The sequence below is a fragment of the Scyliorhinus torazame genome, chromosome 31 (genome assembly GCF_047496885.1).
Source record: "Scyliorhinus torazame isolate Kashiwa2021f chromosome 31, sScyTor2.1, whole genome shotgun sequence".
Taxonomy (NCBI): Eukaryota; Metazoa; Chordata; class Chondrichthyes; order Carcharhiniformes; family Scyliorhinidae; genus Scyliorhinus; species Scyliorhinus torazame.
The window spans coordinates 18,768,567-18,787,098 of NC_092737.1; the positions used below are offsets into that span (position 1 = coordinate 18,768,567).

General features: G+C 48.1%; 1 protein-coding gene across 5 annotated transcripts in view; it reads left to right on the plus strand.

Moving 5' to 3' along the window:
* LOC140404737 (uncharacterized) overlaps positions 1–18,532 on the plus strand; it is a 71,950-nt gene that overhangs the window by 43,950 nt on the left and 9,468 nt on the right. For 4 of the 5 annotated variants that reach the window (XM_072493431.1, XM_072493434.1, XM_072493433.1 and 1 more), the window contains 7 exons: positions 2,108–2,229; positions 5,124–5,238; positions 8,170–8,309; positions 8,536–8,647; positions 11,599–11,738; positions 13,996–14,107; positions 15,832–17,628. In XM_072493431.1, the coding sequence (XP_072349532.1) occupies positions 2,108–2,229; positions 5,124–5,238; positions 8,170–8,309; positions 8,536–8,647; positions 11,599–11,738; positions 13,996–14,107; positions 15,832–17,628 (2,538 nt within the window). The remainder of the gene's footprint in view (positions 1–2,107; positions 2,230–5,123; positions 5,239–8,169; positions 8,310–8,535; positions 8,648–11,598; positions 11,739–13,995; positions 14,108–15,831; positions 17,629–18,532) is intronic. The other variant, XM_072493432.1, reaches the window with a different exon arrangement.

Consider the following 18,532-nt stretch of genomic DNA (forward strand, 5'->3'; position numbering starts at 1 on the left):
CGGGGCCTCTGGATTACCGATCTTTTTGTATCCAAGATACTCTTCCTGGCAGCTTACTAAAATGCTATTGGAGAAATAAAATCAGTTTTACGGGGTAAATAATTGAAGAGCGCTGGCGGTAGTTTCAATTGTGGCGTTCCAAATGGAGGGAAAGAGGTCTGCAGGGATCCAAGGAAAGAGGAGGGGAGTGGGACTGGATGAGTTGCTCGAGCAACTCGATGGGCCGAATGACATCCGTTGGTGCTATGTTCCAATTCTATGATTCTAACCAGTCCTTCCAGATCGTGCATCACTGACTACACCAAGCATCTCATTGGCTGTAAAGCACTTTAAGATGTCCTGTGGCCATCGAAAGTACAAGGAACGTGGCAAGTTAGCATTCGGGTGCAGCAAGCAATGAGGAGGGCAAATGTCAAGTTGGCCTTTCTTGCAAAGGGGTTTGGAGTGCAACAATAAATACGTGGATCAGTGTGCACCGTTTTGGTCTACACATTTAAGAAAGGATACACGTTCTTTAGAGGCGGGAGAGCAAAGGTTCGCATGGGATGAGAGGGCTGCCCTGTGCTGAGAGGCTGAGTAAATTGGAGTTTAGAAGCATGAGAGGCAATCTCATTGAGACGGACAGGATTCTGAAGGGGTTTGACAGGGTGGACGCTGAGAGATTGTCCCCCGCTGGTCGGGGAATCTAAAACATGGGAGACCCCGGTCTCAGAATAAGGAGTCGACCATTTTGGGACTGAGGAGGATGAAAACATTTCTTCACTCCAGAGGGTTTGCGAATCTTTGGAATTCTCCACCCCAGAGTGTTGTAGGAGCTCCATCGTTGAATACATTTCGGGCTGTGGGATGGACCGATTTGTGGCCTCTCAGGGAATTTAGGGACATGGAGAGTGGGCTGGAAAATGGAGTTAAGGCTCGCGATCAGCCGTGACTGTATTGGATGGCGGAGCAGGCGGTGTGATCTATTACTTTTTTTTGCTTTCTTATAAATTCACGTGCTCAAAATCCACCATGGCAGCTAGCGAAATTTAATATAAATCTGGAATATAAGGCTTGTCTCAACAATGGTGAATATGACCTTCTGGATCACGGATAACCCATTTTTAGTGACGACAAACTGCCGTCCTTACCCGGTCTGGCCTACATGTGGCTCTAGACCCCACAGCAACGTGGTCGACTCTTTTAACTGGCCCCTCTGAAATATCTGAGCAAGCCCACTCAGTTGAAGGACAATTAGTGATGGGCAACAAATGGTTGCCTTGCCAGTGACGCTCCCCTCCCATGAAAGATTAAAAGAATACTCAACTATTCTTTGATAGAGCTAGTATAGACTCGACGGACCCGAGAGTGGTTTCCTTATTTTATGATTCTCCGGTCCTGTGTTTGTTGCACCAGTGTTATGGGTCAGGGTTAAGAGAACCCCAAAGTGTATCATGGAGTTCACCTGACACAACTTTTACTAGATTGTGGTATGGGGAGCACACGGCCCACTCTACAGGTGTGGGACAGCAGAAATGGAAAAGTATTTTATAAAGCAAAACAATGTTTATTCTATGAACTCAAGTTAACGTTTTTGAAACATACAGTGAACATCTTAGCAACCATCAATTCAAATACAACCCCCAAAGAATACAACACTAAGTAACCCTTAAGCTTTCCTTTTTAACATCCATTCGACTTGATAACAAAACCTTTATCAGAAGCAAATCAGGTTAAAGTCAGTACTGAAAACATTTATAATTCTGAATTCACCAAATGATCAAGAGATGGTCTTTTGATGGCAGAGAGAACAGCAGTACCCCTGCTTGGTCTGGCTTCAGCTCCAACACTGAAAACGAAACTAAAACACGCCCTGCAACAAACAGCCTAAAACAAAAGTAGAAAGCTGACAGACAGCCCAGCTCCACCCACTCTCTGACATCACTGCAGTAGTAAACACCCATTTCTTAAAGGTACTCTCACTACAGATATTTATATACACACCCATTTATAAACACCCATTTCTTAAAGGTACACTCACATGACACGAGCGTTCTTAATATTTCGATTATACGTGATTGGCGAGTGCAAAACTGACTTTTCTCGCCTTCTGTTTAATATCTTGAAGGGAAGCGGCGGAGTCCTACGTCTGACAGCAAGCGAGACACGGGTGTAAAATGCAATGCCAATGACGATGACTCACCGGTGACGGAAATTGAAGCACCAGATGCAGAGTCTGAAAAGACCAAGGTAATTCTGCCAAAGTGTCTTTTGTCCTTTTTGCCTGATGCTTCAACTTTTGTGTCGGCACGAGAGCAAGAGATAGTCCAAGAAACTGTGTGCAGTGAGGGATGACCGAGATAGGAGGTTACGAGGAGCTGGATGGAGATGTTCAAGGTAATGAATGAGAGTAAGTATGGTGCAGCTAGTTTTGGCAGAGGATGGCAGAAGGGACAGATTCGACCGGATTAAAAGCACAGGCGTGGAGTTGCGATCCAGAATGCACTGCCTGAAAGGACGGTGGAAGCCACAAGTAGCTGTAGTGGCACCAGAAAGATGGCTCCTCGCTGCCGCCTTGAGGGAAGTTCTGGATTGCCAGTAAATGCTGGCCCTGCTCGCCACGTCCACATCCTATGAATGAATAACTAGTCGGTGGCAATTCTCGAAAGGGAGGGAACTGAATATGTGAGGGGAGCATTTTACGGAGCGAGGTAGAAAGAGGATGAATGGAATTCATCGACCAAAAAGCCAGCACAGACAGGATAGGCCGAAAGGCCACCTTCTGTGCTTTATTGGGCTGTAACCTCCAAGGCGCTGCCCCAAAGATGCACTGAGGATCTTACCCGCTTACCTTCATGGTTATTCACGAAGGCCCCTCGCCTGAGGTGTGGTGATCCTCGGGTTAAACCATCACCAGTCAGCTCTCCCCCTCAAAAGTGGAAAGAATCCTATGGTCATCTGGGACGAGGGCAACTTTACCTGACATTTACCATCTCCCTGGCCTTGGGTTGAGGTAAAAGAATAGTAAAAACTAGCTGGATCTTCAACTTATCCAGTTTGTGGTAGCTAGTGCCATAAGGAAGGGGCGAGGCCTCCCTGCCCAGTCTGATTTCGGAAGGCCTTTCGAGGTCGGAGCGAAAATAATTGAAGGGTTTTTTTTAAACTAGGAGCAGAGTGACTGTCCGACTCTGGTTTCTACTCTGAATAAGCTCAGGCCCAACGTGTTTTGTTACTGCCGTTATCATCTCCATAGCAACCAGGATCAAGTATAACCGTATTCATTCCATGTAAAATCCATTAATTCATCCTCGCACGTGGTAGCAGATCCTGATCCAAGAGAATAAAAAATAATAGGCTTTGACATCTGAGCAGAGATACTGCTTTGAAGCTTTGCAATTGTGATGCTGACTTGCCTATTAAAATAAATTCACTGCCTTATGATTGGAAAGTATTGGTCAATGTCAGTGTGGGCAGTTCTATTTATAAAATAATAAGTTGCTTTCAACAACAACTTGCATTTATATGGTGCCTTTGACAAAATGAAAGATCGTGAGGCACTTCACTGGAGCATTATCAAACAAAGCATGATAGTACATCAGTAACTGAAAGATTGCAGAAAGGGGGTAGGTTATCAGTATCTTAAAGGAGGGACTCGAGGAGGTATGGGGCAGACTTTAGGGCCCCAGAAGGCACGGCTGCAAATGGTGGAGCAATTGGGATCGGCCATGCGTTTGTGGCCAGAATGAGACGAACACCGAGATCTTGTGGGGCTGGAAGAGATTACAGAGATAGGGAGGCATAGGGCCGTGGAGAGATTGGAAAAAAAGTTTTCTTTTTGGCAAGTGAATGCTGGTGGAGGCTTTGTCATGGAAAGTGCATCAGGGGACAGTGAACTGCCAAGCTTTAAAAAAATTATTCCAGGCAGATGAGCTCTGGTCAAGGCATTGTATTGGAGGACTGAATCTCTCTTTTCCCCCCCCTCTCCCACCCCTTTCCCCTTTGGTTTAGTTGAAAAAGGCATAGTGTGTGGCCATGTTCCCTCTGTATGCAAAAGGCAGGACCCTGTATATGAATATTTTTAGCTGCGAGCCTGATTGAAAAACGAATTGGTCGTCAGTGTAATTCCGGATTTGTTTAGTAAATGCTTTCCAGTCTTGGAATTGCATCTAATGTTGGGCACTGTTTTGAGTTTTGCAAGCACTGGCTGGTTGGGCACGGTCAGTGCTTGGCTGGTTGCGAACAGCAGAAGGGACGTGCTGTTTGATACGATTTGCCAGTCACTGGGACATAACGGTCTACATACCTGGCATCACACTGTCATTGAAATTCACATACCACGTTACTCTTGTGATAGAATGTCTTTTTGGCGGACAGCAGTGGAGAATACCACTCGTGTGGCTAATACTGCGCAGCAGATTGAAATGACTAGCTTCGTGCTCAGATTTTGGGAGGTAAGTCGCCCTCCCAGGGCAATCTGAGGTAGACTGGGTAGTTTTCAGGCCCTTATTAAATGGCAGCTTTGGGGCCCAATTCATGGGTTTGTGCATTATACAGCGAGCGATGATACGATCAGGGCAGCCGTTATCCCGCAGGATAGTTTTGAAGCGCCCTATTTCAGCATCAAGCTTGCATGGCGAGCAAACGGCTCGGCCCCATTTACCATGTCTCTGATCAGAGCGATCTGATAGCGCATGGAACTGTGGGAATCCCAACATGTATGTTGAGCAATGGAGGTAGGCTTTGTAGTAGAGAGCCCATTGGTAGATTTCTCTCCTCATGCAGAATAAATTGTTGTTCCCTTTACAATTGGTATTCTTGTGTCTGTCCTGATGAGTGCACAATGGGAAGCTTGGACAGTATGTGTCTTTTTACAGCAATATTAATTTGCTATTTCTTCATTCGTTCATTGGCATCATCTTGTTTCCTGGCTTTCTTCGAGCGCCTCTTTCCATTCACCTTATTTTTCTTCTTCCTCTTCTGTTTTTGTTCTGATTTCTCCTTCAGTTGTGCTAGGACAAGGCTGACGGGTGCTCGTGTCCGATGTCCAACTTTGACTATATGCCTCTCTCTCTGACGATACTTAGCAACCCTTTTGATTCCTGACTTTCTGTTTGTGATCAAACCCACTAATTTGTCTTCCTCAGAAACACCAAAATTATGCTCGAAGAAAATCGCAGCGTATTTCCAATCAACTGAGGCCACATTCGTCAACAACACACTATGAAGATATTTGCCTTGGACACAATGCCAGTAAACCAGGTAAAACAAAATCTGACAGAAATTAATGGTCTATGGATCTGTAGCTGAGCCACGGGACTCGAAAGAGATCAGCATCAGAAACACTTTCTTCCATCTCCGTAACATCCTCATCTACATGCCTACCTCTACTGAAACCCCAAGCCCGTATGTACCTCTAGTCTCAATTCCCCCAATGCTATCATTGCCAGTGATCCATTGACTCCATCTACACCTCCTGCTGCCTGGGGAAAGCGGGCAGCATAATCAAAGATCCTTCCCACCCAGCTTACTCGCTCTTCCAACTTCTTCCATCAGGCAGGAGACACCGAAGTCTGAGAACACCCACGAACAGACTCCAAAACAGCTTCTTCCCCGCTGTTACCAGACCTGTGAATGACCCTCTTCTATACTGAACTGATCTCTCCATGCATTGTCTCTACTGTTGTAGCTCTACACGACCCTCTTGGGGACTAACCTCATTAACATGACACCCCTGTATGCTTCACCTGATGCCGGTGTTATGTAGTTACATTGTGTACCTTGTGTGCCCTATTATGTATTTTCTTTTATTTCCTTTTCTTTCATGCACTTGATGATCTGTTCAGCTGCTCGCAGAAAAATGCTTTTCACTGTACCTCTGTACACGTCACAATGAACAAACCCAATCCAAAGCTCTGCGGCCTGTATCTTAAACACCACCAGCTAGCTCCCCTCCACGAGACACCCCATCCTTGCTTGGAGTTGTGCCTTCACTGTTGCTGGGTCACAATTCGGGAACACCCTAATAGCACTGACGCACGGGAACAGCAGTGTTAACCATCTATAAGATATAGCTCACCAAGGCTCCTAATACAGCACCTTCCAAACCCACAATCTCGACCATCCAGAAGGACAATGGCAGCAGCCACGTGGGAGCACAACCATCAGATGGGCGTTCCCCTCCAAGCCATCTCCCATCCTGACTGGGAAATATATTGGCTGTTCCTTCATTGTCACCCAGAATCCTGGAACCCTCTCCCTGACAGCACTGTGGACTATACCGTATTCCCAGCCAAGACCCCAACAGTGGCTAGAATACTGGACCAAAAGTTAGTTTATTTGTAAGACTGTGCGGAGAGAATGATTTGCTCCAGAAGTGATTGCGGGAGGAAATGGGGATTTGGTATTTTTGAAACCAAACTTTATTATGAATACGATATTAACTTTTTTAACTTTACACCCTAAAAAAGCAGCTTACAAATGCACCTTAAATACTACTACTCAACAACAAGAAACAAAACATCCAGCTCTCCATCTATCTTACTGCGGGAGAATTGTGGGCTCAGTGTCAGGCAGATCAGAGTTCGACACTTCACTCCAAAACCTTCTCCAAAAACTGCCTCTCCAAAACTTTTCAAAATGTCTCTCTGCCTTCCTTGGTTCCACCCAGCGATGACCTCGTCTCCCCAAGCTGAAAAACACATTATCTACGCAGGCTGCAAAGCACATTAACTTCCCAGGGACTTTTCCAGTGAAACCACAGTCCATTAGCCCAGACTGAAAGACACGTTCCCTTGCTGATTTCACCTTCCGGCTGCTAAAAGCACCCAGCCCTTGGAAAACAGATTTTTTTTAAAAAAACGTGACCACTGCAGTTAAACGCACTTTAACCCCAGGCTTTTAACCCTTCATCGCCCAATGCTTAGAATCCAACAATTCTACAGTCCTCCAGTCATCACAAGCAGTTCAAGAAGGTGGCTCACCACCACCTCGAGGGGGCAATGCGGGATGGGCAACGAAGGCTAGCTTAGCCAGCAACGGCCACACCCTTTGTTGAAAGCCCTTCGGTTCGCTTCGCTCCCACTTCCCTTTCTCCGTTATCTCCTACAACCCTCCCAAGATCTTTATGCTTCTACAACTCCGGCCTCTTGGGCATCCCCCGTTTCAATCATCAGCTGCTTGGGCCCTCTGCTCTGGAACCTCCACCTCCCCAAACCTCTTTGCTTCTCCATTGTTTATAACACTGTGTCCAGTTTACTAATGCTAATTTCTTTTTAGTTCCTCACTATGACAAATCCCTTGGCTGCCTCGTGTTCCTGGGAGACTTTTCTCCGCTAAGGCAAAGTAACTGTTTCTCCACCATTTCCTTGTAGGCCAATCTCATGTAATCTGTCGGTAATGGAGCCTGCGTTTGTCTCGGCGAATCTCTCTTTCACCTACCCAAGGTAGCTTTTGCAGCCCCCGCTGGTTTGCATTCATTGTCTCTTTTCCCTTTCTTGATCAGTGGTCCTCATTTGCTGGTTTTGAAAATGCCCCCAATTGGTGGGCATGCCACTTTTTGTGGCATCCTTCTAAACCATTTCCTTTTGTGTAATGCGCCCCTTTAATTAACTTTCTTTAACTGTGGTTGATTTACCTGTCCCTTTGGGTGGTTGTGCATCAGGATATTGGGGTAGGTCGCTAAAAGGAGGAAGAGGAGAGCGACGGAGCGGTCGAGGTGGCTTCTCAGGCTTTGTGTGGGAAGAGTAAAGAGAGGCATAGGGAGGGAATTCCAGAACTTGGGGCCGAGGCGGATTAAGGCTTGGAAATCAAGGATGCGCAAGTGTCCAGAATTGGGAGGATGCTGAGATCTCCCGAGGTGGGGCTGGAGGCGGATACGGCGATGGGGAGGCATTTGGGGCGAGAAATAAGATGAGATTTTTAGGGGTGTTGCTTGACTGGGACCCACTGCACATCAGCAAGCACAGTGGATGGTAAATGCATGAGGGGGGGCGGGGGGGGGGGGGGTTCATGCCAGATAGGAGACTGCAGCAGGAGTCACAATATCCAATTGTTGACAACAATGTTCAGACATTCCAGGTGCTTCAGCTAACAGTTTCTAGGATGTTTTAAGTGTTTTCCAGGTCAGTTCAAATGCGTCCTTCTGTTCTGCCGTAATATTTCTGTGATGGAGACCTTGTTTTACATTTAAAGAGGAGGACGAGGACACAAATTGCAGACCAGATGCAGCTGAGCAGAGTGAAATGCAGACATCGAACATCAAAGGAAGAGTTGAAGAGGAGCTTGAAGTTAAGAAACTTGAGCAAGATCATGTGGAAATGGACAAGGAAGAGGTAATAATAGTCTGGTTCACTATTGTCCTTGAGGGAAGGAAATCTGCCGTCCTTGCCTTGCCTGGCCCAAGTGTTGACCCTTAACTACCCTCTGAAATGGCTCCGTAAATCTCTCTGTTCAAGGGCAACTGGGGATGGAGAACAAATCTTGACCTTGCTGAGCTGCGCCCACGTCGCATGAATAATTAAAAATGTAATTTACTTGTGTGCGTTATTTTTCCTTCAGGGTAAAGAGGGACCAGGGCCGTGCGACATTTCCGCCAGCTTTGAGCTTGAGCCGGGCTCTTTGTCAGGAACAGACGCGTGTAGAAGTTCAACACAAGGTGACGGTAACTCGGGTATGAATTGTCATTGGAACTCTAGTCACGTGGAATGATCGATGTGTGAAATGTTCTTGTCCTGTCATCTTGATCAATACCAGAATATTGAAATTCTTCGCGGATGTAGACCGGAATGATGGAATATTCTCCCCATACCTGGGTGAGTGCAGCTTCTGCACTCGAGAAGCTCTACACAATCCAGGCCAAAGCAGCCTGCTTGAATGGCAGCCCATTGACCACTTTCCGCTCCCACCACCACCATCGTACATTGGCGGCTGTGTGTAGCTTCAACAAGATGCACTGCAGGAATTCGCGGCTCCTTAGACAGCACCTTCCAAACCCACAACTGCTCCAATCTAGAAGGATGAGGGTAGCGAACACATGGGATCACCCACCACGTGCAGGTTCCCCTCCAAGTCACTCACCATCCTGACTGGAAAACACTCTCTCTCTCTCTCTCTCTCTCTCTCTCTCTCTCTCTCTCTCTCTCTCTCTCTCTCTCTCTCTCTCTCTCTCTCTCTCTCTCTCTCTCTCTCTCTCTCTCTCTCTCTCTCTCTCTCTCTTTCCCCCCCCCCCCCCCCCCCCCCCCCAAAAAAACTAGACAATAAATGCTGGACAAGCCAGCAACATCCACATCCCATGAATGAGTAAAAAAACAATTGGGGCAGCTTTCCAAGATCAGACCAGAAACTGGGGGCACTTGAATAGAGCGTTACCCTTTGCATTTCCACGTCAATGCCGCAGCCAATTAGATTTGACTTGCCAACCAATCCGCGCGCACCCTTTTCTCCAGTGGTGTAAATTGTTGTGCGAGTTTAAATTTGGCGTTCTTGCATTTGTCCTGATGAATGCAAGACGAGAAGCTTTGGCAACATTCTTGTCTTTTCAGCAAAACCTCTTTGAGCCAGAAGAGTGAGGTTGTGGAACTCGCTATCACAGGGTTTGGGTGAGGCAAATAGCATAGATACATTTAAGGAGAAGCCGTAGAAGGTTGGGAAGAATCTTGTTTGGAGCATGAATCCTGATGTCGATCAGATGGGCTGAATGGTCGTCTTTTCTGTGCTGTAATTGAAAATTTCGTATAATTCTGTTGTACTCGGGAAATGGGTGGTGCCGGTTAATCAATACTGACCGTTTGCGGGGGTGTTGCATTGCTCCAGACGCCAGACTGGGTGCTGCTCGCTTTTTGAGAGGGTGAGGGTCATGTGGAAACAGCTGGGCAGCTGCAGGTCCAGCACAGCAGGGCATCACAGCAAAAACACCACAGCCGAAGACCAAGCTGTTATCACGATCTTCACACTAGCTTTTTTAAAAAAATATTGAGCTGTCCGATTCCCTGATAGCTTTGGGTATTTCTGTTCAGGCGCGCTAACCAAAACAGGCCCACATGTTTAACAGTTCCAAAATCAAACCGCACAACCTGGCCTTTATTGCAAGAGGTTTGGAGCGAGGGTGGCTTACTGCCGCTGTACAGGGTGCTGGTCAGACCACACCTGGAGTATTGCAGGCAGTTTTTGTCTCTACCCGAGAGAGGATATACTTACCACAGAGGGAAAGCAGTGAAGGTTCACCAGACTGATGGGAGGATTATCATGCTGGGAGAGTTGGATTGACCCGGCTCTCTTTTTGTTTAAATTTGGAGTACCCAATTCATTTTTCCCAATTGGGGGGCAATTTAGCGCGGCCATTCCACCTACCCTGCGCATACTTGGGCTGTGGGGGCGAAACCCACGCAGACTCGGGGAGAATGTGCAAACTCCACACAGACAGTGACCCAGAGCCGGGATCGAACCTGGGACCTCGGCGCCGTGAGACTGCAGTGCTAACCACTACGCCCCCATGCTGCCCTGATCCGGCTCTTTGTGTGTAAATTTATGGCAGGGCTGGATGCAGGGATGTGGTGTGTGCGCGCATGCAGAATTGCCCCTTAAAATTGGGTACTGTTAAAAAAAAGTGTAAGTTAGGGGTCACCGTCTCAGGACACGGACTGGGCCATTTACGATTTAGATGAGGAGAAATTTCTTCACCCAGAGGCTGGTGAACCTGTGGAATTCTCGACCACAAGGCTGTGGGGACCAAATCACTGAATATATTTGACCAAGAAACCGATTTCTACCCCAGGGTTTCTCAAACCTTTTCGAGCAGCGGAACCCCTAATGGCCCCGTAAAGGCATCGGGAAATCCCAAGCATTCTCATACACCTGCAAACACAATCTCTTCCAGATATATCACCTGTATGTAATCTGTCGGTCATGAGCCCGCATTTGTCCTTGAGCGAATCTCCTTTTCACGTGCCTGAAGAAGCTTTGACGGTCCTCGCTAGTTTGCATTGATTTTCTCTTTTCCCCTTCTTAGTCGGCTTCTTGGTCCTTATTGGCCGGTCTCTTAAATGCCCCCAATCGTCGGGCTCACCACTTTTTGTAGCAGCCTTATAAACCATTTCCATTTATGTATTGCAATCTTTAATTAACTATCTTTAACCATGGTTGATTTATCTGCCCCTTTGGGTGTTTGTGCCTCAGAGGCATGAGGTAGGTCTTAAAAAGAGGAGATAGAGGTTGAGGTCACTTTTGAGGCTTGTGTTAAAGGAGGTGGAGAGGTATAGGGAGGGAAACCTGGGGGCGAGGCAGATTAAGGTATGGTCGCCATGGCCTGATTTTAAAATCGAAGATCTGCAAGTGTCCTGAAAAGAGGGCGCCGAGATCTCCCGAGTGTCAAAGGACAGGAGGAGGTTACGGCGATGGGGAGGGATTAAGGGGGAGAAAAGAGACGAGGTTTGCAAAACGGAGGCGTTGCTTGACTGGGGACGACTGCACATCAGCAAGCACAGTGGATGATAAATGAATGAGTGGGACCTCGTGTCAGATAGGAAACTGCATGGTTCAAGTGGTTTCCAGGTCCGTTCAAATGCACCTTTTGTTCTGCTGTCATTTTATTTGTGTGATGGAGTCCTTGTTTTCCGTTTAAAGAGGAGGACGAGGGCATGAATTGTCGGCGGGACATAGCTGAGCAGAGTGAAATGCAGACGTCGAACCTCTGCCGAACAGTCAAAGAGGAGCTTGAAGTTGCGAAGGTTGATGAAGATCATGTGGAAATGGACAAGGAAGCGGTAATAGTCTCTGGCTATTTGGTCTGGAAATTGGTCACCCTTCACCCCTTTTGTTTGAATTATCATCGTGTTGTCACCATGCCCTGGGCTTGTGTGCGGTGAATTCTAGCCTCACTTGTCCTGGAGTCGCAACGCGAGTAAAAATTGAGGTTATTTTAATATACCCGAGGACCTTGGCTGAACCCAATAAATCTAGACTGTCAGTTGGCACAAGGTAGCGTGAAAATTTCTCATTGGAAACTTGCTCTCCTTTGATTTATTTTCCTCTTTTATTTCCTACAAAAAAGCACCCTGGATTCTACCTGCAAATCCGATGCTGGAAGGTTCACTTTGCAGGGTTTCAGAGGCACAGTCCTTGCCCGGCACATGTTAGATTTTGATTTATTGTCACGTGTGCCAAGGTGCAGTGAAAAGTATCGTTCTGCGTATAGTCCAGACAGATCGTTCCATCCATGAAAAACAGGACATACGATAAATACACAATGTAAATACATAGACGCAGGCATCGGGTGAAGCATACCGAGTATGGTGAACAGTAGGGAGATGTGGAGAGAGATCAGTTCAGTCCATAAGAGGGTAATTCAGGAGGCTGGTAACAATGGGGAAGAAGCTGTTTTTGAACCTGTTAGTGCAAATTCTCAGACTTCAGTATCTTCTGCCCGATGGAAGGGGGAATAGCCTGAGAGGGGGGGGGGGGGGGGGGGAGAAGAGTTCTTTGATTTTGCTGCCCACTTTCCCAAGGCAGCGGGAGGTGTAGACCGTCAATGGATGGGAGGTGGGGTTGCATGATGGCACAGTCTTGCCAGATTTGGCGGTGATCTAATACGAGGGTGATGGCGTTGGTGGTAATGTCGCTGGACTCGTCCTCCAGAGGCCCAGGCGATTGGCCTGGGGACATGGTTGAAATCCCACTGTTATACAGGATCAGGGGTGAACTGGCTAGGTCATAGAAGGCAAAGAGTAGCAATGGAAGGATGCTTTTCTAATTGGAGGGCTGTGACTAGTGGTGTTTCGCAGGGATCAGTGCTGGGATTTGCTCTTTGTAGTATATATAAATGATTTGGAGGAAAATGTAACTGGTCTGATGAGTAAGTTTGCAGACGACACAAAGGTTGGTGGAATTGCGGATAGCGATGAGGACTGTCAGAGGATACAACAGGATTTAGATTGTTTGGAGACTTGGGCGGAGAGATGGCAGATGGAGTTTCATCCGGACAAATGTGAGGTAATGCATTTTGGAAGGTCTAATGCAGGTGGGGAATATACAGTGAATGGTAGAACCCTCAAGAGTATTGACAGTCAGAGAGATCTAGGTATACAGGTCCACAGGTCACTGAAAGGGGCAACACGGGTGGAGAAGGTAGTCAAGAAGGCATACGGCATGCTTGCCTACATTGGCCGGGGCATTGAGTATAAGAATTGGCAAGTCATGTTGCAGCTGTATAGAACCTTAGTTAGGCCACACTTGGAGTATAGTGTTCAATTCTGGTCGCCACACTACCAGAAGGATGTGGAGGCTTTAGAGGGGGTGCAGAAGAGATTTACCAGAATGTTGCCTGGTATGGAGGGCATTAGCTAGGAGGAGCGGTTGAATAAACTCGGTTTGTTATCACTGGAACGAAGGAGGTTGAGGGGCGACCTGATAGAGGTCTACAAAATTATGAGGGGCATAGACAGAGTGGATAGTCAGAGGCTTTTCCCCAGGGTAGAGGGATCAATTACTAGGGGGCATAGGTTTAAGGTGAGAGGGGCAAGGTTTAGAGTAGATGTACGAGGCAAGTTTTTTACGCAGAGGGTAGTGGGTGTCTGGAACTCGCTACCGGAGGAGGTGGTGGAAGCAGGGATGATAGGGACATTTAAGGGGCATCTTGACAAATACATGAATAGGATGGGAATAGAGGGATACGGACCCAGGAAGTGAGGAAGATTGTAGTTTAGTCGGGCAACATGGTCGGCACGGGCTTGAAGAGCCGAAGGGCTTGTTCCTGTGCTGTACATTTCTTTGTAAATTCAGTTTATATTTTCTGTGGTGACCATGACCACTTATCATCGAAAGGGAAGGAAATCTGCTGTCCTTACCCGGTCTGACCGATGTATGTGTTGACCCTTAACTACCCTCTGAAATGGCTCAGTGAACCCCTCTGTTCAAGGACAACTGGGGGTGAAGGACAAATTTTGAACTTGCTGAGTTATGACCGCATCACATATATAATTCAAAATCTAATTTATTTGTGTTCTTACATTATTTTTCCTTCAGGGTAAAGAGGGACCAGGGCCGTGCGACATTTCCGCCAACTTTGTGCTTGAGCCGGGCTCTTTGTCAGGAACAGACGCGTGTAGAAGGTCAACACAAGGTGACAGTAACTCTGGTAAGAGTTGTCATTGGAACGCGAGTCAAATGTAATGTTGATAGTGAAATGGTCATACCCTTGTCAACTTTTTTTTTTTACATTTAGTGTACCCAATTCATTTTTCCAATTAAGGGGCAATTTAGCGTGGCCAATCCACCTACCCTGCACATCTTTGGGTTGTGGGTGCAAAACCCACGCAGACACTGGGAGAATGTGCAAACTCCACACAGACAGTGGGCTGCTATCGAACCTGGGTCGTTGGCGCCATGAGCCAGCAGTGTAAACCACTGCGCCACCGTGCTGCCCCAGGCAGCACCTTCCAAACCCATAACTGCTCCAATCTTGGAGGTGTGCAGCCCCCGGTAGAAGGTCACGAAGGTCTCGTTGACCCTTTCCGACGTGGCAACTAGTCTTCCACTGCTGTCCCTAACCTGGGCTATCTCCTCGTGGCTGCCTGCATTCTCAGCTGGTGAGATGGCTGACGTTGTCTCCGTGTTTGTGGAAGGTCCCCTGTGTCTGGGCGGGACTGGTGCATTGCTTTCCCAGTGGAGAACCATTTTGTAGCTTCTTCCCCTTTGCCAGTAGCTCTACGGTCAGGGTCGAGGTGTATCGCCAATCCACCTCCAGGCTGGAGGCGATCAACTCTTGCCTCGCCGCCCTCTCCTATTTGTGAGCATTGTACGCAATAATTCTCTCTCTCTCTTCCCCCCCCCCCCCCCCCCCCCCCATATCCACCCCCTTCATCGCCTCCCAGAGTGAGGGCGAGACCTCCCCATTCTGGTTGTTGGTAACCTGGCTGTCTTTTTGACCAGGATTTTTAAAAACGTAACTGCGGAGGTCATCTACTAACCCAAGCTTTTACCCCTTACTACACCAAATACATGATATATCTGAAATTCCTATATTCATAACACAGAAAAACGTTCATTCTTTCGGTCGTCATTATCACAGTCCTATCTGAAGGAGCTTGCTGCGCACTAATTGGTTGCAGTGTTCCCAACATTACAATGTTATGGCTCACACATGAAGAATGAACACTTGAGTGAGGCTGCCTTCATTGAAATACTTTTTGTTATCGATCAAAGCAGTGAGGACGTGACCCAACATCGGTCTGCGCTTTTTAACGGAGAGAGATGAGCAAAGGAAATAGGGGATAAACGGTGCCTGCCGTCAATTTTGATTGTGAAAATATTATTTGAATGCTAAACTGCAGTACGCTCAGCCTCGAGAGTTTGAAACAAAAGTTAGCCTTGTAACAGCGAGCTTATGTTTCATTATTAAATAAAATTTCCTTTGTTTGGACCATTGTTGGCTTCCAAAGGGCTTGATGAAAGGCGACAGGCGTCAGTGTTGCATGTAACACGGGATCAACTGAGCCTTAGTGTGGCCTGGTTTTCCGTGTTATTGATTGGCTCAGGAACTGGGCGCGGCCAGGGGTCCTTGGAGCATGTAATCGGCTCCTGAGCCTCGAGGGCTGTGCAACAGGCTTTGGCTAGTCCGATTGGAATAGAATGCAATAAGAGGAATGCATTGGTTGGGGAAGGTAGTTCTCTTTCCCCCCACCCCCGAAGGATCAAGCAACGATTCTCGGTGTCGATCTATTGCAAAATCGGGTTTCTGTGAGCAGGGTTCAGCCTGAAGGCAGGTTGCAGAGATTTTCAAACCGCTTCTGATGATTGCAGTGAGCAGAATAAGAATTGGAATTCCGTGTGGTGACTGGAGGCTGTTTTTTATTATTACAGTGAGCAGAATAAAAATCGGGATTGCGTGTGTTGACTGGAAGCTTGCTTGTGAAACAATGTCTGGAAGACGGGAAGCGCAGGCGGAGGAGCCGGATGCTGAGGAGGCACCGCCTGGGGCTGGAGGCCACGGGGGCAGGGCGGAGGCCTCGTGTCCGGAGAGTCTGCCTCGAGGGTCTGAACGTGGTGAGATTTCCAGTGCCCCGATGCAGGAGACGGCAAACGGAGAGGAAAGGCCGGTTCTGCACACTAAAGCCACGGCTAGCAGAAGGGAAGTCTTGCTTAATGAAACCCATGGTGAAGCAACAGGAAATGGAGAGTGCATGGTGGAATGTGCACAGCACTCTGGACAAATTGGAACAGCGTTGAATGACACAGCACCTCGCAAATCAGAGAATTTCGGGCCTATCGCTAACAAAGGACACCTTGAAAATTCCTCCCCAAGTAAACTGCGAAGTGAAAATGTGATGGCTGTAAAGACCCACCTTTCTGGGTCCCAAACCTCCGATATCGAAGCCAGGAGGATAAACCTTCCTGGATCGGCCATCTTGGAGACTGAAGCGACAGGGACAAACCTCTTTGGGTCATCCATTGCTGAACCTAATTCTGGAGGAACAAACCTTCCCACGTCCTTCATCTCGGAGCTTCAACCCGAAGCGACAGATCTTCCTGGGTCAACCATTTTGAAGGCCGGGGCAAACCTTTTTGGGTCACCCATGTCGGAACCTGACGGCGGAGGGACGAGCCTTCCTGGATCATTCGTCATGGAGACTGATGGTGAAGGCGCAAACCTTCCGGAGGTAACCACCTTGGAGGCTGATGGAAGGACGAACCTTCCTGGATCGCACGTCTCCGAGCCCGAAGCTGGAGGGACAGGCGTTCCTGGGGCAACCATCTCGGAAAGTGAACGCGCCCCATCTTTGACATCACAGCTGCAACATAAGCAGCGGATGGCAAACGCCGAAGGTCTGAGTACATCCCCGTGGGAATCTGAGCATCGGAGCGTGGAAACGTCAGTGACTTCCAATGGGCAACGTTTAGAAAATGGGGGCGGCGAGCTGCTTTTACCTCCAGCCGAGTTTGGTGTTTGTGACTTGAAGACGACGGGGACTGATTTTAAACTCTTGGAGGAGCACTCCATTCGTAAGGAAACATCAGCTTTAAATATCTGTGCGGACTTTCTGGCTTCTCCAAGAGAGGAACGTGCGGGAGAGCAGGTGAGCGTTTTGGCCAAGTGCTGGGGTGCCACTCTCGGAGCGGAGGGAAATTCCCGGCTAGCGTTAGAAATTCCTTCCTCGCTGAGCATCTCCGAGACCGAGGCAGCAGTGGCGGATTCTGCATCCGAGGTTGCAGCCAAAAACCAGGATGGAAATGCCGCGTTGAAGTTGAAGGATGTCCAGCTGGGAAGGCCGGCAGGCGAGCAGGCAATCCAAGGCGGCACAGGTGATGGACCTGGCGCGTCCGCAGCCAGGGGAAGCCAAGGGGGGCTGAAGGACCCGCCGACTCCCAAACGCTCGAGGCGGAGGCGCCGGAGGAGGGGAAGGAAGTCCTGTTCCTGTGTGCAAGCTGGCTGTGAATCGAGGGGTACTGACGCCTTGCCTGATGTTATGGCGTTAGACGGGGGTCAGCAGACGGCAGGGTTAACGGTTCCAATGTCTCCTACTGGTGCAGTGCAGACCTCTGGTTGTGGAGTGAAGGAGTCGTTCAGTGAAGGGCCCCGTGATGTTGGAGCAAATGACACCAAATTTGTGTGTGTGAAGATAATATTGAACTGCGATCAAACGGACCATCAGACTGAAAGTAAGGATGTTTTGACGTTTGAGGCCCAGAAATGCTTAATGTACTTCTAAATACGTCACATGTTAACACACCCTTAGGAGCAGGAGTAGGCCATTCAGCCCCTCGAGCCTGCCCTGCCGTTCAGTAAGATCATGGCAGACCTTCCTGCCTGATCCCTATATTCCTCTATTTCCTTTGTATCCAAAAATCTATCAAAAATCTATCTATCTCCGTCTTGCATGTGCTCATTGACTGGACGTGCACAGTTCACTGGGATAGTGGATGCCAAAGATTCACAACCCTTGAGTGTTGGGGGGGGGGGGGGGTGGGGGGGGGGGGGTGGAAGACTATCTCCTTACCTCAGTCACGATCGACTAAACGTTTTAACCTGTGACTGTGCCGCCTATTTCTTGACTCCACTGCGTGGAAACCCGTCCTCCCAGGCAAACTACTCTTGTCAAACCCTCCTAGGCTTTTGATTTGCTTAGAAAGTTTCGATGAGATCACCTCTCCATTCTTTTAACCCCAGAGAATGCGGGACTCCATCTCCCTTTGTGGGACAGTCCTGCCGTCCCAAGAATCGATCTAAGAGCCTTGATTTGTGCTCCCTTTGATAGCAAGTATATCCCACTGAGTCCAGAGACCAAAGCTTCCACACGCCTCGCCAAAAGCCCTGTATACTTAGAGCAAGACTTCCATCTCATTCTTTTCCAAGCCTTTCTCCCTCTCTCTCTCTCTTTCCACCCCCCCCCCCCCCCCTTTTTTTTTTTTTTTTGGAGTATGTGCCACCTATTTGTCAGCTGTCCACTTGGTCATGCGATCGATTGCTGTGAAAGTCGCATCTTAAGGTCCATCCTGGGGTGATTGTTTCTTTGTATAATCGGCGGCAACGCTCATTGAAGACATGACCGACTTTCCCTTGCGT